This window comes from Mustela nigripes, chromosome X (genome assembly GCF_022355385.1).
Source record: "Mustela nigripes isolate SB6536 chromosome X, MUSNIG.SB6536, whole genome shotgun sequence".
NCBI lineage: Eukaryota > Metazoa > Chordata > Mammalia > Carnivora > Mustelidae > Mustela > Mustela nigripes.
In genome coordinates, this window is record NC_081575.1 from 75,284,084 (window position 1) to 75,306,169 (window position 22,086).

At 36.0% G+C, this 22,086-nt stretch overlaps 1 protein-coding gene across 7 annotated transcripts in view; it reads right to left on the reverse strand.

The window, feature by feature from the left end:
* The window catches only part of ARHGEF9 (Cdc42 guanine nucleotide exchange factor 9), a 223,369-nt gene that overhangs the window by 60,828 nt on the left and 140,455 nt on the right, over positions 1 to 22,086 (reverse strand). For all 7 annotated transcript variants that reach the window (XM_059385143.1, XM_059385137.1, XM_059385142.1 and 4 more), the window contains one exon: positions 13,538 to 13,717. In XM_059385143.1, the coding sequence (XP_059241126.1) occupies positions 13,538 to 13,717 (180 nt within the window). The remainder of the gene's footprint in view (positions 1 to 13,537; positions 13,718 to 22,086) is intronic.

Below are 22,086 nucleotides of genomic sequence, written 5' to 3' on the forward strand. Positions count from 1 at the left end.
CTTTTTCACTTCCTTCCTTCTGCTGGTTTTGAATTTTATTTGTTGTTTCTTGTCTAGTGATAAAGGAAATGTTCAACTTTTAATGTTTGTGGACCCTGCTCCTGGGCTCCAAGGGAAGCTGTACTTTTATAAGAATCAGAACGACGTCACCAAACTTCAAAGTATGGGCTCTATATATGCCCTGAGCACACATTGTGCATCTGTTTTGTAGCAAATACCAAAAAAGAAATATTTCAAACTAGAGATAGGAGTAAAAATCTCCCCAAGTTCTATTTCCAGAGCTCTGAAGCCTGCAAACTTGCATATACTAAAAGCATAATATAAAGTTTGTAATTTTCTGAAATGTCCTTCATCATGACTTGTTTACTCTTGAAACAAAATAAAACAAACAAAATAAAAATGGTGGGATTATGGACCTTGGGGAGGGTATGTGCTTTGGTGAGTGCTGTGAAGTGTGTAAACCTGATGATTCACAGACCTGTACCCCTGGGGATAAAAATATATGTTTATAAAAAATAAAAAATTATTTAAAAAAATCTCAAAAACAAAAACAAAAACAAAAACAAAACAAAACAAAACAAACAAACAAAAAAAAAACAAAATGTATATAACCCTGTATAAACATTCCTTTTCTGGAGCACTTTCTTCCATGTTAAGACTGTGTATCTTGTGCTTTTGTCCTTCCTTGGGCTTGAATAAAACTCTCTTCCTTTAAAAAAAAAAGAAATTCTAAAAGGTTTTTATTTTCTTCCAAGTTTTTATTGTAAATTCAAGTTAGTTAACATACAGTGTGATATTTGCTTCATGAAAAGGATTTAGTGATTCATCACTTACATACAATATCTAGTGCTTATCACAAGTGCTCTCCTTAATACCCATCTGGTTACCCACCATTCCTCCAGCAACCCTCAGTTTGTCCTCTATAGTTAAGAGTTGGTTTTACAGTTTGCCTCTTTCCCCCTGTGTTCACCTGTTTTGTTTCTTAAATTCCACATGAATTAAATCATATGGTATTTGTCTTTCTCTGATTTATTTCACATAAATGGCTCCATCCATATCATTGCAAATAACAAGATTTTGTTCTTTTTGTGACTGAGTAATATTCCATTGTGTATGTACACACACACACACACACACACACACACGGATGTATACTTCTTTATCCATTTATCAGTCAGTGAATATTTGGACTCTCCATAATTTGGCAAGTCCAATATTTGGACTCACCATAATAATGCTGCTATACACATCAGGTGCATGTATCCATCTGAATTAGTGTTAATGTAAACTTTTCTAAATACTTAGTAGTGCAACTGCTGGATCATGGGGTAGTTCTATTGTGACCTTTTTGAGGAACTTCCATACTGTTTTCCAGAGTGGCTGCACCAATTTGCACTCCCACCATTAGTGTAAGAGGGTTCTCCCTTTTTCCACACCCTTGCCAACATCTGTTGTTTCCTGTGTTATTTACTTTAATTATTCTGGCAGTTGTGAGGTGATATCTCATTGTTGTTTTTATTTCCCTGATGATGAATGATGATAAACATCTTTTCATGTATTTGCTAGCCATCTGTATGTATTCTTTGGAAAAAATATCTATTTATGTCTTCTGCCCATTTTCAACTGGATTATTTGTTTTTTAGGTATTGAGCTTGATAAATTCTTTGTAGATTTTGGACACTAATCCTTCATCAGATACAAATATCTTCTCTCATTCTGAGGGTTGACTTTTAATTTGATTATTGTTTCTTTCACTGCGCAGAAGCTATTTTATCTTGATAAGGTCCTGAGAGTTCACTTTTGCTTTTGCTACCCTTGCCTCCAGAGATGTGTATAGTAACAAGTTGCTATAACCTATGCCACAGAGGTTGCTGTTTGTGCTCTCCTCTAGGATTTTGATGGTTTCCTTTCTCACATTTAGGTCTTTCATCCACTTTGAATTAACTTTTGTGTATGGTGTAAGAAAGTTGTCTAGTTTCAGTCTTCTGCATGGTGTTGTCCAGTTTTACCAACATCATTTGTTGAAGAGACTGTCTTTTTTTCCCATTGGATATTATTTCCTGCTGTGTTGAAGATTAGATTGACCATACACTTGTGGGTCCATTTCTGTGTTTTCTATTCTTTTTTTTTTCTTTTAAAGATTTTATTTATTTATTTGACAGAGAGAGATCACAAGTAGGCAAAGAGGCAGGCAGAGAGAGAGAGAGAGAGAGAGGAAAGCAGGCGATCTGCTGAGCGAAGAGAAGAGAAGAAGCGAAGAGTTCCCCGATGTGGAACTCGATCCCAGGACCCTGGGATCATGACCTGAGCCGAAGGCAGCGGCTTAACGCACTGAGCCACCCAGGCGCCCCCTGTATTTTCTATTCTGTTCAATTGATCTGTGTCTGCTTTTGTGCCATATCATACTGTCTTGATTATTACAGCTTCATAATACAGCTTGAAGAACAGAGTTGTGTTGTCTCCAGCTTTTCTTTTCTTTTTCAGTATTGCTTCAGCTATTTGGGGTCTTTGTGGCTCCATTCAAATTTTAGGATTGTTCGTAGTAGCTCCATGAAAAATGCTGGTAGTATTTTGATAGGGATTTCATTAAATATATAGATTGCTCTGAGTAGTATAGACATTAACAATGATTTTCTTCCAATCCATGAACATGGAATGTCTTTCCATTTCTTTGTGTCCTCTTCAATTACTTTCATCTGTGTTTTACAGTTCTCAGAGTACAAGTCTTTCACCTCTTTGGTTAGCTTTATTCCTCAGTATCTTATGTCTTTGGTGCAATTGTAAATAGGATCAATTTCTTAATTTCTCTTTCTACTGCTTCTTTATTGATGTACAGAAATGTAACAGATTTCTGTATTTTCATTTTGTATTGTGTGAATTTACTGAATTCATGTATCAGTTCTAGCAATTTTTTGGTGGAATCTTTCAGGCTTTCCACATAGAAAGCCTCATGTTGTCTATAAAGAGTGAGAGTTTTGCTTCTCCCTTGCCAATTTAGATGCATTTTATTTATTATTGTTGTCTGATTGCTGAGGCTAGAACTTCCAATACTATACTAAATAATAATGGTGACAGTGGACATCCATCCCTGTCTAGTCCTTCACCATAGAGAAAAGCACTCAATTTTCCCCATTGTGAATGGTATCAGCTGTGGGTTTTTTAATATGGCCTTTATGATGTTGAGGTATGTTCCTTCTCACCCTACTTTGTTGAGGTTTTTATCAAGATGAATGTTGTATTTTGTCAAATGCTTTTTCTGTATCTATTGAGAGCATATGTGAGCATATGATCATATTTCTTATCTAGTTTCAGTCTTCTGCATGGTGTTGTCCAGTTTTACCAACATCATTTGTTGAAAAGACTGTCTTTTTTTCCCATTGGATATTATTTCCTGCTGTGTTGAAGATTAGATTGACCATACACTTGTATCTATTGAGAGCACATGAGAGCATATGATCATATTTCTTATTTCTTATCTCTTCTCTTATTAATATGGTATATCATCTTGATGGATTTGCAAATATTGAACTGTTCTTGCAAACAATGAATAAATCCCACTTGATCATGGAAAATGATTCTTCTACTGTACTGTTGGATTCGATTGGCTAGTATTTTGTTAAGAAATTTTTGTGTCCATTTTCATCAGGGATATTAGTTTGTAGTTCTCTTTCTTAGTGGCATCTTTGTCTGGTTTTGGAATCAATGTAATGCTGGCCTCATAGGATGATCTTGGAAGTTTTCCTTCTATTTCTATTTTTTGGAACCGTTTGAGAAGAATAGGTATTAAGTCTAATGTTTATTAGAGGAATAGCTCTGGATCCAGATAGCACCTAGATAGCTCTGTCGGTCAAATGTCTGCTTTCAGCACAGGTCATGATCCCAGGGTCCTAGAATCAGGTTCCTTATTGGGTTCCTTACTCAGCAGGGAGCCTGTTTATCCCACTGCCTGAGGCTCTCCCTGCTTGTGCTTGCTCTCTCACTTTCTCTTTCTGAAAAATAAATATTTTATTTGACAGACAGAAATCACAAGTAGGCAGAGAGGCAGGCAGAGAGAGAAGGAAGCAGGCTCCCCGCTGAGCAGAGAGCCCGATGCAGGGCTCGATCCCAGGACCCTGAGATCATGATATGAGCTGAAGGCAGAGGCTTTAACCCACTGAGCCACCCAGGCACCCCTAAATATATAAAATCTTAAAAAAAAAATAAATGTTTAGTAGAATTCTCCTGGGAAGCCATCTGGCCCTAGACATTGTTTATTGGGAGATTTTTGTTCACTGATTCAATATTTTTGTTGGTTATCGGTCTGTTCAAGTTTTATATTTGTTCCTTTTTTATAGTTTTGGCAGTTCATATGTTTCTAGGAATTTATCCATTCCTTCATATTGCCCAGTTTGTTGCATATAGTTGTTCATATATTCTCTTGAAAATTGTTTGTATTTCTGTTGTGTTAGTTGTGATCTTCTCTCATTTGTGATTTTATTTATTTGGGTCCTTTGTCTTTTCTTTTTGATAAGTCTGGATATGAGTTTATTCATTTTATTAATTTTTTTCAAAGAATCAGCTCTGTTTTCATTGACCTATTATATTTTTTGTTGTTTCTGTGTCATTTATCTCTGCTCTCATCTTTATTCTTTCCTTTCTTCTGCCGGTTTTGGGTTTCTATTGTTCTTCTTCTAGCTTCTTTAGGGGTAGTTTGTGTATTTGAGATTTTTCTTGCTTCATTTTTTTCTTTTTCTTTTTTTTTATTAAGTTCAGTTAGCCACTGTATATTACATCATTAGTTTTTGATGTAGTGTTCAACGATTCATTAGTTGCATATAATACCCAGTGCTCATCAGAACATGTGTCCTCCTTAATACCCATCATCTGGCTAATACCTCCCCTCTGAAACCCTCATTTTATTTCCATAGTCCAGAGTCTCTCATGGTTCGTCTCCCTCTCTGATTTCTCCCTTCAGTTTTCCCTCCCTTCTCCTATGGTCCTCCACGTCATTCATTATGTTCCACATATTAGTGAAACCATATGATAACTGTCTTTCTCTAATTGACTTATTTACTTAGTATAATACCTCTAGTTCAATCCATGCTGATGAAAATGGTGTGTAATCATCTTTTCTGATGGCTGAGAAATATTCCACTGTATATATGTACCACATCTTCTTTAATCATTCATCTGTTAAAGGGTATCTCAGCTCTTATAGTTTGGCTATGGTGGACATTGCTGCTATGAACATTGGGGTGTCTGTACCTCTTCTTTTCACTACATCTCTATCTTTTGGGTAAATATCTTTAGTGCAATTATTGGATCATAGGGTAGCTCTATTTTTAACATCTTAAGGAAACTCCATACTGTTTTCCAGAGTGGCTATACCAACCTGCATTCCGACCAACAGTGTAAGAGGGTTCCCCTTTCTCCACATCTTCGGGTAGATTTGTTATTTCTTGTCTTGTCGATTTTTGCCATTCTAACTGGTATAAAGGGGTTTCTCATTGTGGCTTTGATTTTTATTTCTGTGATGGGTAGTGATGTTGAGCATTTTTCATGTGTCTGTTAGCCATTTGGATGTCTTCTTTGGAGAAGTGTCTGTTCCTGTCTTCTGTCCATTTTTTGGACCAGATTATTTGTTTTTTGGGTGTTGAGTTTGAGAAGTTCTTTACATATCTTAGATATCAGTCTTTTTTCTGTATTGTCATTTGCAAAAATCATCTCCCATTCCATGGATTGCCTCTGTTTTGTTGACTGTTTCCTTTGTTGTGCAGAAGCTTTTTATCTTGATGAAGTCCCCAAAGTTCATTTTTGCTTTTGTTTCCCTTGCTGTTGGAGATACGTCTTGAAAGAAGTTGCTGTGGCCACTGTTGAAGAGGTTACTGCCTATGTTCTCTTCTAGGACTTTCATGGAATCCTGTCTCACATCGAGGTCTTTCATCCATTTTGAGTTTATCTTGTGTATGGTGTAAGAGAATCATCGAGTTTCATTCTTCCCCAGCAGCACTTATTGAAGGGACTGTCTTCTCCTTGTTTCTTGAGGAAAGCCTGTATTGCTATATACTTCCCTTTTATGACCGCTTTTGCTGCATCCCAGAGGATTTTGAGGGTTCTGTTTCACTTTCATTTGTTTCCATGTATTTTTTTTTATCTCTTCTTTAATTTTCTGGTTAACCCATTCATTCTTTAGTAGGATTTTCTTTAACCTCCATGTATTTCTGGTCTTTCCAATTCGTATCTTGTGGTTAACTTCAAGTTTCATAGTGTCATGGTCTGAAAAGATGCATCATATGATCTCAGTCTTTCGCTATTTGTTGAGTCCTGATTTGTGAACCAGTGTGTGATCTATTCTGGAGAATATCCAATGTGCACATGAAAAGTATGTGTATTCTGCTGTTTTAGGATGGAATGTTGTGACTGTATCTGTTAAATTCATCTGTTCCAATATGTTCTTCAAAGCCACTGTTTTCTTGTTGATTTTCTGTGTGGATCACTCTAAGTGGGGTGTTAATCTCCTACTATTATTATATTACTATGAATTAGTTCCTTTATGTTAATTATTAACTGTTTTATATATTTGGATGCTCCATGTTGGGTGCATTTATGTTTACAATTCTTATATCTTCTTGTTGGATTGTCCCATTTATTACTGTATAGTATCTTTCTTTCTTTTAATTTTTCTCAATGTTCTAGAATTAATTGTTTAGTGTCTTTCTTTTTCTCTTTTTATAGACTTTATTTTGAAGCCCATTTTGTATGATTTAAGTATTGCTATCTGGTTTTCTTCTGAATCCAGTTGCATAATAAATATTTCTCTATCCCCTCACTTTCAATGTGTAGGGGTTCTTGGGTCAGAAATAAGTATTTTGTAGGCAGCACATAGCTGGATTTTTTTTTTAATTCATACTGTCACCCTATCTTTTGATTGGACTATTTAGTCCATTATATTCAAAGCAATTATTGATACATATTTATTGCCATTTCATCATCTGTTTTATAGTTATTTTTGTAGTTTTTCTTTTATTTCTTTCTTCTCTCTTCCACAGTTACTGTTTTTCTTTAGTGATATACTTGGGTTCCTTACTGTATTATTTGCATATCTTTTACTGGTTTTTGATTTGTGGTTACCATTCAGATTATATGTAACATCTTTTGCATATAGCAGTGTATATTAAGCTGTGGGTGCTTAATTTTGAACTCATTCTTTACTCCTTTCCCCTCCACATTCCAGATATTTGGTATCGTATATCCTTTTGTTTTGAGTTTGTCTTGACCGAAATTTACAGCTATAATTAATCACTTTTTGCTTTTGTATTCTCTGTTTGTCATACTCTTACTTGGGATTTTTGGTTTCCACTTACAGAATGCTCCTGAACATTTTTTGTAGGTCTGGTTTAGTGGTCATGAATTCTCTTAACTTTTGTTTGCCTGGGAAACTGTATCTCTCCTTGCATTCTGAATGATAGCCTTGCTGTATAAAGTATTCTTGGCTGAAGATTTTTTTTGACTTTCAGTACTTTGAATATTTAGACTACATCCTTCTGGTATACAAAATTTCTGCTGAAAAATCCTCTGACAGTCTTTGGGTTTTTCTTTGTCAATTTAATTACTGTGTGTCTTGGTGATGACCTCCTTGGGTTGAATTATTTTGTTGCGGAGGGGAATCTCTGTACTTCCTGATTCTAGATCTCTTTTTCACTCCCCAGATTTGGGAATTTTCCAGCTATTATTTTTTCAAATATATTTTCTGCCCCACACCCTCTTCTTCTGGGATCCCTGTAATGCAAATGTTATTACACTTAATGGAGTCACTGAGTTCTCTAAAGCCTATTCTCATTATGCAGTATTTGTTTGCCTTTCACCTTTTCAGAACAACCTAATTTTTAAAAAAGCAAAATAGCATATTAAATCTACATTAACATATTAAAATGAAAAATCATATGATCATTTTTGTAGATATATAAACATTTGAAAAAACACATATATGATAAAAAGCCACGAATACACTAAGATTAGAAAGAGAAGCCTCCAATATGATAAAGGTCAACCATGAAAAAAACTAAAGCTAATATCATTCTGAATGGTAAAATACTGAATGCTTGCCCCTAAGACCAAGTACAGATGTCTACTTTCACTATTTTACCAGTGCAATAAGACAAGAAAAAGAAAGAGAAAGCATATAGATTGGATATAAGGAAATAAAAACTAATGTAGCATTGCATATAAAAAAATTGAAAAATAAATTAAATGAAGAAATAAACTGTCTTTGTTCAGAAATGATATATGATTATATGTGTATACAATCCTAAAGAATCTATAAAAAATACTATAATCAATTATTAAATTAAGTAATATGTCAGGATTCAACATCAATACGCAAAAACAATTGTATTTACCTTGTGTTTATCAATTATTTATTTATCATAGCAACAAACTATAGGAAATTAAAATAAAAATACTCTTTACAGTAGCAACAACAACAAAACAAAAACCAAACCAAAACAAACAAACAAAAAAAACACAAAAAACAAACCAAAAAAAAACACCTAGAAATCAATTTTTAAAAATAAGTTCAAGATTTATACCATGATAACTAGCAACAATGCTAGAAGAAATTATAGAAACATAGATAGGTATTTGTTCACAGAGCTGAAAGCCTACAAATTTTCCCAAAATTAAATCTACAAATTTATTTCTATCCTAATCAAAATGTTGGCAGTGTTTTTGCTTGTTTGTTTTTTGGAAGAGCTTAAGCAAGCTGATTTTCCTCCCAGTTTTATTGAGAAAAAGTGGACATACATCACTGTATAAATTTAAGGTGTATAGCATGATTGTTGAATATATATTATAAAATGATTATATAATAATAACATCCATCATCTTATATAATTACAATAAAGAGAAGAGAAAGGGGTGCTTGGGTGGCTTATTGGTTGAGTCTGACTCTTGATCTCAGCTGAAGTCTTAATCTCAGGTTCATGTGTTCAAGCCCCATATCAGGATAAAAAAAAAACAATTATTCCCTGTGATGAGATAAATTTATATAGAAAAACAAATCACCTATAATAGCCAAAATTGTTTTCAAGAAAAATTAATTTGAAACACACTACCTGCTTTTAAGACTTGTTATGAAGCTATATTAATCAAGATAGTGTGATTTTTTTTCAACCTATGTATGGTGGTAGATGTTAGCTAGACTTACTGTGATCATTTTGCAATATATACAAATATCATATCATTATGTCATGCACCTAAAATTAATTCATTATATGTCAATTATATCTCAATTAAAAATAGCAATAAGGGGTAAATACCTAGGAGTGCAATTGCAGGGTCATAGAGAAGTTCTATTTTTAATTTCTTGAGGAATCTCCACACTGTTCTCCAAAGAGGCTACACCAACTTGCATTCCCACCAACAGCGGAAGAGGGTTCCCCTTTCTCCACATCCTCTCCAACACATGTTGTTTCCTGTTTTGTTAATTTTGGCCATTTTAACTGGTGTAAGGTGATATCTCAATGTGGTTTTAATTTGAATCTCCCTGAGGGCTAGTGATGATGAACATTTTTTCATGTGTCTGATAGCCATTTGTATGTCTTGATTGGAGAAGTGTCTGTTCATATCTTCTGCCCATTTTTTGATATGTTTGCCTGTTTCATGTGTGTTGAGTTTGAGGAGTTCATTATAGATCCTGGATATCAGCCTTTTGTCTGTACTGTCATTTGCAAATATCTTCTCTGTACCTCAGTGTTTATAGCAGCAATGGCCACAGTCGCCAAACTATGGAAAGAACCAAGATGCCCTTCAAAGGACGAATGGATAAGGAAGATGTGGTCCGTATACTCTATGGAGTATTATGCCTCCATCAGAAAGGATGAATACCCAACTTTTGTAAGCAACATGGATGGGACTGGAAGAGATTATGTTGAGTGAAATAAGTCAAGCAGAGAGAGTCAACTATCATATGGTTTCACTTATTTGTGGAGCATAACAAATATCATGGAGGACAAGGGGTGTTAGAGAGGAGAAGGGAGTTGGGGGAAATTGGAAGGGGAGGTGAATGAGAGACTATGGACTCTGAAAAACAATCTGAGGGGCTTGAAGTGGCAGGGGGGTGGGAGGTTGGGGTACCAGGTAGTGGGTATTATAGAGGGCACGGATTGCATGGAGCACTGGGTGTGGTGAAAAAATAATGAATACTGTTTTTCTGAAAATAAATTAATTAATTTATAAAAGGAAAAAACAAAATGAGATAAGGAGATAAATATTCAAAACAAAAAAATAACAATAAGGAATAACAATATGGTATTTGGATATGAATATTCACACAGGTCACTAGAATACAATAATGTCCTTAAAAATAGTCTCTTATATATATGACTGATTTTTGACCAAAGTGCCCAAGTAATTCAGTGTAGGAGTTAAGTTATTTCAATAAGCTATGCTGGAACAAAACTAGATATCCATGTGGAAACAAATTAACTGTGACCCTTATTTTGCAACATATATAAAAATTACCTGATAAAAGATCAGAGACCTACATATAATAAACAAAACAAAATAACTTTTATAAGAAAACAGGAGAAAATTTTGTGACCCTGGGCTAGGCAAAGTTTTCCTAAATAAGACCCAAAAACGACATGAATCATTAAAGAAAAGAGTGATAAACTGAATTTCAACAAAATTGAAAGTTTGTGCTTTTCAAAGACACTGTTAAGAAAATGAAAGGCTAAGCCACAAACTGGGAGAAAATCTTCCCAATTCATATATCTGACCAACTACTTATGAACAGTAAATTAAAAATCTCTCAAAACTGAATAAGAAAGCAACCTGCTTAGAAGTGTGGAAAAGACATGAACAGACATTTCACCAAAGATTTTATACAGATGGCAAATAAATACATGAAAAAATGCTTCACATAATTTGCAATTAGGTAAATGCAGATTAAAATCACAAGGAAATGTCACTATATACCTATTAGAATGGCTAAAAAACAAACAACAAAAAGACACCTAACATGAAACTTAGTAATCCCACAGATGGAAGGAACCTAGCAAACAACCCAGATATCCTGGACTCCACTAATGAATGAATGGGTGGTATATTCATACAACAGAATGTTATTAATAAAAAAGAACCAACTACTGGTACATGCAACAACAGAATGATATCAAAGGCACTCTGGTATATAAAAGATGATAAACACAAAGACTACTACTGTATCATTCCATTTTTATGACACTGTAGAAAAAGTAAAATTATGGTGACTGAGTGCGGATCACTGTTTAGCCAGGAGTGGGAACAGGGAATGGTTACAAAGGGAGAATAAGAAAACTTAATGAAGTGGTAGAAATGTTCTGTATCTTGATTATATGGTAGTTATACAACTATATATATTTGTCAAAATTCATCAAATTGTACACAAAAATTGGTGAATCTTACTATAGGTAAATGACATCTAAATAAAGCTGATAAAAATGACATTGTAGAAGTGAATAAGAAGGTAAACAATCTAATATTTTTTTTAAAAAGGCAAACTAACATGTAAAAGAAATGATAATATACATGATCAGGTAGGCTTCATTCTAACAATACAATAATTTAACATATAAAAATCATTCAATCCAAATTCACTGCTTTAATATATTAAAGGGTAGAAGCACTGTGATCATTTCAACAGATCAGTGGTTCTTTTTGTCCTCCAGGTGACATTTGACAATGTCTGGAGACATTTTCGTTGTCACAACTCAGTGGTGCTGGGGTACTACTGGCATTCAGTGGGCAGAGAACAAGAATGCTGTTAAACAGACCACAATGCACAGGGAAGGCTCCAACAAAGAACTACTATTCTATATTCTATTTCCCAATCAACACTGTGATTATGATATCTATATATATTGCTATAAGTTACATACATCTAGTCTGTTATTTACTTAACTACGTACATCTAGTCTACTGTTCTTTGCAACATAATACTCTACAGTAAGCATCCCCTATATGTTTTTTATTCATCTTCTGGTGGTAAATAACTAAATTGCTTCTAATTGTACTCAACCACACACAACACCACCATACAATTAACAGCCTTACAAATGCTCCCTCATGAACCTCTGTAAGAATTTCCCTGGGATATATATGGAAACACTATTTCATACATATTTTGTAAGATACCATGTCAACACTATATCATATACATATAAATACTACCCTGGTGCTTTCTGACATGACTGGACCATTTTAAATACTGTGCAGAAATAGTTAACATATCAGGCCTGAGACTATGATTCTTAGAAAGACCTCCTTGGAAGATTGGCTCTTGGCTGGTATCTTGGAATGTGGATTTCAAGAGGGGTCTCATCATTCCCTGACATGAGTGGCTCACTATGCCTTCACAGTTTATATACACAATGTGGCTTATGCTGAACACCTGCTTCTCATCTGAGAATCTGGAACTTTGGTACATTCTAGGCAGAGCATGCTCACATGACCAGCCCCCACAAAAATCTTGGGTACTGATTCCCTAATGAGTTCCCTGATAGAAAACATTTCACATGTATTGTAACAACTCATTGCAAGGGGAACTGAGTGTATCTTATGTCACTCCACTGGGAGAGGTATCTTGGAAGCTTGTTCCTAGATTTCTCCAGACTTTGTGCCATGTGCCTTTTATTTCTGCTGATTTTTCTTTGCATCCTTTAGCTATAATAAATCATAACCACAAGTGTGACTATATACTGATTCCTTTGAATCTTTCTAAGAAATCACTGAACATAAGATCAGTCTTATGAAATAGTCCCCCAACAAACATATGGGGAATTTGCAAAAAGATTTACTCCTAGTTGCACACTTTTCTGTGTCATTTGAATTTTGTATCATGTGCACATAATTTTGTATCATGTGCACCTCTTTAAAAATGAATATTTTATGCAGAGGAGAAGAGTTGGAAGAACAACTAAGTCCCCTGTGAATGAACCCCCTCAAAAAAATTAGAGAAGCACAGAAGTGTACAATGAATGCTTCTTATATTCCAGATGAGGAAGCCCAAAGAAGGTAAGGGACTTACCCCAAATTACCTAGACAGTCATTACAGACACAGGACTCAAATCCTTGCTCTCCTGTTTCCTAGTGCTCCTTCCTCTAAGTCACATGACCCCTTTTCCTACACTTATTACTTCCTCTACCTTATTGTTCTCCTCTAAATGCCATAAAGGGGTCTATTTTCATGCTACTTTCATACTTCTCAGATCCCTGGCTTGTCCATGTAGTTTCCAAAACAATAAGTTCCATAGAAACTGATCCCAGCAGGTACAGAATAAAGAAAGTGAAGAAAATTCTACTGTTAGGTTTCTTGAAGGAGAGGAAAAAGGGAAGGGAATGGCTAAGAAAAAGTCCTAGACCCTCAGTACCTTCCTCAGTCCTCACACCCTGGCAAGAAGGTTACATCAGGGTTGTAGGAATCTATCCCCACCACAGGAAAAAGAAGCTGAGCATGACCATACAGTTCATAAACTTCTTCCATTTCTTCCTGTCCCCTTTCCAAGGGGAAGATACTTACGTGCTCCAGGAAGCAGGGTCCTATCTCACTGAGGTGGGGGTCATCATTGTTGTACTGTTTCTCCAGGTCTCTCACGAAGCCCATCTGAAACCTGTAGATGTCTTCAATGTTCCCAAAGATTACTTTCAGTTGCTCATCACTGAACATGTCCCTTCTCTTCCGGCATTGCTTCAAGTAGCCCTGCAAACAAAGGAGAAGCCCAGGATGAGGATGTTCCTGAATCCAGGAACTTTACCATTTATTAAGCACTAAGAAGGTTCCTACTTTATGAAATTGACACAGAATAATCATTTCCATTTTTCATATGAGGAAATTGAGGTTGAAAGAAGGAAGTCCCTCTACCAGTGAATTATTAGGAAAGCTTCATCACAAGCAAATTTCTTCAGAGTGCAGAATCCAGAGTATAGAGCTTTCCCCACCATTCTCTATGACAAGGAGCCAAAAAGCCATAGGGCCCTTTCTCAGAAGCTGATCAAACACAAATATTTTTTACTCATTTTAGGAGTTATTAGATTTAGCTAGATCCATTAACATCTCAAAATTTCCCATTTCTTATAAGACCAATCTAAATCGTATTAATAACATTGACAAAAATTTGGAAACAGAAGCTAAGTTAGGAAAACTTTGAATTAACAAATACAAACCATTCCTTAAAGATAGCTGACCAGCAAAGATCATTTGGATGAGCTTGGCAAGTAAGTCCACAAGTGCCTGGGCATGGTATTTAACAGAGTGAGTACTCAGGACACATTCGTGAATAAACATATGAATTAATACAGCTAACCATTGATAAAAGGGTAAATTCAATAAAAGAGATTTTTGATCTGATAAGAGAGTACTAAGATAATACAACCAGACTCGCGGCACAGTGTAAGTCAGTGTAGAAAAAGAAAGAAAGAATTAAAAAAAAAAAAAAAACTTCCATTCGGAACCAACTGGTGTAGACTGCTAATGGCCACTGTGTTCATTAGATATTATTAGTGCATGAAAATATTCTTGGTGAGACTAAATTATGGTCATTTACTTTCATCTAAAAGTTAAATATGATTTTTGTAATTGGGGTCCAAATGAAGAACATTATAATGACTAACAACTGTCTACACCTCCACTTTGTCTCCTCTTTATACAGCTTCCAATGTAACCATCATCTAGGCATACCCCAGGAAAATTCTCATTCCTGACTTCAATGCCCTTTACCAACACCAAGCAAAATCTCACTTCCATGATCACTTCCCACCTTCCAATTCAGCCATTAAATACTATGTGTCTTTCAACAACTTGCAAATTAATAGTCTGTGCCTGTGTTGATGTTTAACTAATGGCTGGTTTTCTCTTTGGTTGACATGCTCAAGATGTCCTGTATTTATTCATATTTAATTCCTGACCAGGAGAAATATATCCTCTATTTCCCAAATACCCTAAGTGCTACTTCTTTCAGTGAAGTAATTCCCGAAATTCTGCCTCCCTAGTAATCATCCCTAGACTAAGGGACAGAAAAATAAACTACCTGCCAGAATGCAACTCCCAGAGTTTGCTTGTTTCTGTCTCCTTCCCCCCATCTCTCTTTCTTTCACCCTATCACCTTTGGAAATGTATTAGCCATAGTGGAGAAAGGAAAGCAGTGAGCATATCATCTGGCAGGAACTTTTCTATTTTGACCTTAGGTGAAGGGGCACAGATTTCCTCATCCCTTTCCCAGTATTCCTCCCTAAGATAAGCCTGTGAGCACAGCTGGAAAAAAAATGGTAACAATGTCACATCAGCATGTCATTTCTGCATAAATAGTAGGTACTGGTGAGTAACCATATTGGAAGACATAAGAAACCAGCTTGGACACCTCATTTATCTCCTGAGAAGCCAGTTAAGGAAATACCTAATAGTTCTGCTCACTGCTCCTATTTGAAAGGTGTCAGGGAAATAACAAATTAGCATCACATCCCCAAGGTATAGCAGGGATGCTAGAGCTAAGCACCACTAGGGAATATAACAGAAAAAAAGAAGGAAAAAAGTGAGTTCTGTTACAGAAAGAACTGATAGAGATGTCAAAGCAGTTTCCTAATTCCCTAAATATACTATTTATTGCCATTATCAAGAACATCATTTTCTTTCTGTTAGATTATATATGTTGTAGCAAGGGCATATTAACTATATATAAGGAGAAATGTAACTGCCCATAAGATGGGGGGGACTCTAGAGTGTTGTGTCAACTATTTTTCTTAAAACTCTTTTTTGTAAAAGCTAATGCTAGATATAAATATATTTTGGTGCATTTAGATTGATACAGCTATTAGATATGATGATTAGAAAGACTGTCTAGGTCTCTTCAACAAAAGGTTTTGGGAAAATTCAACAACCGCATGCAGAAGAATGAAACTCGACCAATTCCTTATACCATCAACAAAAATAAACTCAAAATGGATGAAAGACCTAAATGTGAGACAGAAATTCATCAAAATCCTAGAGGAGAACAACCACATTAACCTTGGATGCAACAAATTTTTGCTATACATGTCTTCAAAGGAAAGGGAAACAAAAGCAAAAATGAATTACTGGGACTTCATCAAGATAAAAAGCTTCTGTATAGCAAAGAAAATAGTCAACAAAACTAAAAGGCAACCTAAAAAATAACAGAAGATACTTGCAAATACCTTATCAGATATAGGGCTACTATCCAAAATCTATAAAGAACTTATCAGATTCAACACACAAACCACCCCCCCCAAAAAATCCAGTCAAGAAATGGGCAGAAGACAGGTACAGACCCTTGCCCACACCATGTCTCCCAATCAGAGAGTTCTGCAAGGCCTCAATTCTCACGGAAGTAGTATCCGGTTTCATTTAACCAGGAGGCCAGCAGACACCTAGTTAAAACTAGCCATACTCAAGCCAAGGACCAAACACTGTCCCCTGCAGGCAAGGAGAGCCATTGCAAATGACTGCCCTGAAGGATAGCACAGCCAAAACACAACAGCAGAGGACACTAAGCACATACCAGAGACACTCCCTAAAGCACCAGGCCCTGAACACTACATGATGATCTGTTCTTTGAAAAGCCATTATTTTCAAGAGTAGGACACATAACTAGCATTTCTAACACAAAGAAGGCAGAGAATTAGACAAAATGCCAAGATGTAGGAAATCATCCCAAATGAAATAACAGGAGAAGGCTGTGGTCAGAGATCAAAGTGAAACAGATGTTTAAAAAAGAAAAAAAGAAAAGCCTGATGGGACATTTAAAGTACCAATCATAAGGATATTCACTGGGCTAGAGAAAAGAATGGAAGATTTCAGAGAGGAACTTCCTGCAGAGAAAAAAGATTTAGAAAACAGAAATGAAGAATGCAGTAACTGAGACTGGACATAAGACTGATGCAATAAACACCAGGCTGGAAAAGCTGAGGAATAATTACAGATACAGAAAACAAAATAACCAAAAATAATGAATCTGAACAAAAGAGACAAAGAAGAATTATGTTACATGAGAATACAGAGGGAACATAGTGACACCATCATAGCATTATAGCATTATAGCATTCATATTATAGGAGTTCCAGAAGAAAATAAAGGGGGTAGAAATTTTGAGAAATAAGAGTTAAAAACGTATCTAATTTGGGGAAGGAAATAAACATTCAGGTCGAAGAGGCAGAGAACTCCTATCAATATCAACAAAGTCAACAAAACACCAAGACATATTGTAAATAACTTAGCAAAATATAGTGATAAAGAAAAACTCTAAAAAGCAACAAGACAAAAGAACTCCTTAACTTATAAGGGAAGATCTATCAGGCAAGCTAGAGATTTCTCAACAGAAACTTGACAAGCCAGAAAGGGCTGGCATGCTATATTCTGCATTAGAAATACAAAAAAACTACAGCCAAGAATACTCTATCTAGTAATCTCTTTTTTAAGATCTTATTTATTTATTTATTTATTTGACAGAGAGAGAGAGAGAGAGAGAAGGACCACAAGCAAGGGGAGTGGGAAAGGGAGAAGCAGGCTCCCCATGGAGCAAGGAGCCTGACTTGGGCTCTATCACAGGACCCCAGATCATGACCCAAGCCAAAGGCAGACACCCAAGTGACTGAGCCACCCAGGCATGCCTATCCAGTAAGATTATCATTCAGAATAGGAGAGATAAAGAGTTTCCAAAACAAAAAATTAAAGGAATTTGTGAACACTAAACCAGCACTGCAAGAAGTATTAAAGGGGATTCACTCAGTAGAGAAAGAGCCCAAAAGTAAAAAGAAGACCAGAAAGAAACAGAGACAGTCTAAGGAACAGGGACTTAAGAGGTAAGGAAAAACAAAATGAAATAAAAACAGAGGTGGGAGAAAAACCATTGCATTCAGTGACATTATATCTTTTAATAATTACTCTGAATGCAAATGGAGTAAAAATTCAAATCAAAAGACACACAATGTTAAAATGGATTTAAAAAAAAAAAAAGAACCATTGATGTGCTGCTAAAGAAGATTCATCTTAGAGGGACGCCTGGGTGGCTCAGTTGGTTAAGCAGCTGCCTTCGGCTCAGGTCATGATCCCAGCGTCCTGGGATCAAGTCCCACATCGGGCTCCTTGCTCAGCAGGGAGCCTGCTTCCTCTGCCTCTGCCTGCCATTCTGTCTGCCTGTGCTCGCTCTCTCCCCCTCTCTCTCTCTGATAAATAAATAAAAAAAAATTTTAAAAAAGAAGATTCATCTTAGAGCCAAAGGCATGTCCAGAAAATGAGGGGATGGTGGTGGGTATTAAGGAGTATACATGCTATGATGAGCACTGGGTGTAACTAATGAATCATTGAACACTACATCAAAAACTGATGATATACTATACAGCAGCTAACTGAACATTAAAAAAAAAGAAATAAAATGAGTGGATGGAGTACAATTTATCATGGCAATGAACATCAAAAGAAAGATGGAGTATCCATCCTTATATCAGAAAAACTATATTTTAACCCAAACACTGTAATAAGGGATAAAGAAGGAGACTATACCATAATAAAAGGGTCTATCCAACAAGAGCTACAATTAAAAATATATATGCCCCAACATGGGAGCAGCCAACTATATGAAACAATTAACAACAAAGTAAAAGAAATAATAATAAAATAATAGTAGGGAACATTAACACCCCACTCACAGCAATGGAAAGATCATCTATGCAGAAGATCAACAAAGAAACAAGGGCTTTGAAGGACGACCTAGAACAGATGGACTTCAGATATATTCAGAGCATTTCACCTAATGCAGCAGAATACATATCCTTCTTGAGTGTATGCAACATTCTCCAGAATAGATCATATACTGGGTCAGACCACAATATTAAAACTTAAAGTGAATCACAGGGGAAAAAAAAAAAAATGGAAGGACCATAAACATGGACGTTAAAGAGTATCTTACTAAGGAATTAATGGCTCAATCAGGAAATTAAAAAAAGAATTTTAAAAATACATGTAGCAAATGAAAATGCAAGCACAACAGTTCAGAAAATTTGGGACGTAGCAAAGGCAAACCTAAAAGGGAAGTTTATAACAATACAGGATTTTCTCAAAAAACTAGAAAATCTCAAACATACAACCTAAACTTACACCTCAAGGAGTTGGAAAAAGAACAACATATAAAGCCTAAATCTAGCGGGAAAATAAATAAAATCATAAATGAAAGAGGAGAGAACACATCCAACACCACAGAAATACCAACAACATTAGAAGAATATGATGAGCAATTAAATGCCAACAAATTAGGCAACTGGAAAAAAAAAAGATACATCCCTAGAAACATAAACTACCAAAACTGAAAGAGGAAGAAATAGAAAAGTTGAACAAACCCATAACCAGTGAAGAAATTGAATCAGTAATAAAAAAATCTCCCAAGAAACAAGCATTCAGGGCCAGATGGCCTCCCAGGAGAAGTCTAGAAAACATTTAAAGAATAATTAATACATACGCCTCCGAGTCTGTTTCAAAAAATAGAAATGCAAGGGAAACTTGCAAACTCATTCTACAAGGCCAACATTACCTTGATCCCAAAACCAAAGACATCATTGGAAAGGATTATCCCTGATGAAAATGGATGTGAAAATTCTCAACAAAATACCAGCCATGAAAATCCAACAGTGCATTAAAAGGATTATTCACCATGACCAAGTGGGATTTATTCCTGGCCTGAAAGGATAGTTCAACATCTACCAAACATTCAATGTGATACACAAAAGGAATTAAAAGAAAGGATAAGAATCTAAGAATCTGGGGTGCCTGGATGGCTCAGGGGGTAAAGTCTCTGCTTTTGGCTCAGGTCATGATCTCAGGGTCCTGAGATTGAGCTTTGCAACGGGCTTTCTGCTCAGCAAGGAACCTGCTCCCCCCCACCACCACTTGCCTCTCTGCCTACCCACACCTCTTTCTCTGGCAAATAAATAAATAAATAAATAAAAATGTTTAAAAAGTTTAAGAATCTAAAAATCATATGATCCTCTAAGTAGCTGCAGAAAAAAAGAAACCTTTCTTAATAAAAACCCTCACTGCCTAGGGAGAGGGGGAATATACCTTAGTATCATAAAAGTCACATAGGAAAAATAAGTGAATATCATCCTCAATGGGGAAATAAAAGAGCTTTTCCCCTAAGGTAAGGAATACAGTAGGGATGTCCACGCTCACCAATGTTGTTCAGCATAATACTGGAAGTCCTAGCCAACACAATCAGAAAACAAAAAGAAGTAAAAGGTATGCAAATCAGCAAAGAAGAAGTCAAACTCTCACTCCTTGAAGATGACATGAAACTCTATGTAGAAAACCCAAAAGACTCCACCAAAAACTGCTACAACTGATACAGAAATTTAGAGCTGATATAGGATATAAAATCAACAGAGGCCAGACACATTTCTATACACTAAAAATGAAGCAGAAGAAGGAGAAATCAAGGAACCAATCCCATTTAGAATTGTGCCAAAAAACATAACTTATCTAGGAATAAACTTAATGAAAGAGGTAAAGGATCTATACTCTGAAAACTATACAACACTTATGAAAGAAACAGAGGAAGAAACAAAGAAATGGAAAAACATTCCATAATCAGGGATGGGAAGAATATTATTAAAATATCTATGCTACCCAAAGCTATCTATGAATTCAATGCAATCCCTATCAAAATACCACCAATGTCTTTCACAGAGCTGGAACAAATAGTCCTAAAATTTGTATGGAAACAGAAAGGACCCCAAATAGCCAAAGGAATGTGGAAAAAGGAAATTAATCTGGTGGCATCACAATTCTGGATTTCAAGCTGTATTATATAGCTGTAATCACCAAGACAGCATGGTACTGGCATAAAAACAGAAACAGGTCAATGAAACAGACAGAAAATGCAGAAATGGACCCTTAACTCTATGGTCAACTAATCTTCGACAAAACAGGAAAGAACACCTAATGGGAAAAGCAGTCTGTTCAACAAATGGTGTTGGGAAAATTGGACATCCACATGTAGTAGAATACAAAAGGATGACTTTCTTACACCAAACACAAAAATAAACTTAAAATGGATGAAAGAGTCCAAGAAATCCTAGAGGAAAACACAGGCAGCAACATCATTGAACTTGGCCACAGCAACTTCTTCCCAGACACAGCTCCAAAGGCAAGGGAAACAAAAGCAAAAATGAACTTTCAGGACTCAATCAAGATAAAAACCTTCTGCATAGCAAAGGAAACAGTCAACAAAACGCAAAGGCAACCTATGAAATGGGAAAAGGTATTTGCAAATGACCTAACAGCTAAAGGGTTCACCTTCAAGTTCTATAAAGAACTTCTCAAACTCAACACCTAAAAAACCAAATAATCGGGCACCTGGGTGGCTCAGTGGGTTAAGCCACTGCCTTCAGCTCAGGTCATGATCTCGGGGTCCTGGGATGGAGTCCCGCGTCGGGCTCTCTGCTCAACAGGGAGCCTGCTTCTCTCTCTCTCCCTCCCCCTCTCTCTCTCTCTCTCTCTCTCTATCTCTCTCCCTGCCTCTCTGTCTACTTGTGATCTCTCTGTCAAATAAATAAATAAATCCTTTCTCTTTTCTTTTTGATAAGTCTGGCCATGGGTTTATCAATCTTATTAATTCTTTCAAAGAACCAGCCCCTAGTTTCGTTGATTTGTTCTATTGATTTTTTGGTTTCTATTTCATTTACTTCTGCTCTGGTATTTATGATTTCTCTTCTCCTGCTGGGTTTAGGGTTTCTTTCTTGTTCTTTCTCCAGCTCCTTTAGGTGTAGGGTTAGGTTGTGTACCTGAGACCTTTCTTCAACAAAGCAGGAAAGAATGTCCAATGGAAAAAAAGACAGCCTCTTCAATAAGTGGTGTTGGGAAAATTGGACAGCCACATGCAGAAAAATGAAATTGGACCATTTTCTTACAACACACATGAAAATAGACTCAAAATGGATGAAGGACCTCAATGTGAGAAAGGAATCCATCAAAATCCTTGAGGAGAACACAGGCAGCAACCTCTTCGACCTCAGCCGCAGCAACATCTTCCTAGGAACATCGCCAGAGGCAAGGGAAGCAAGGGCAAA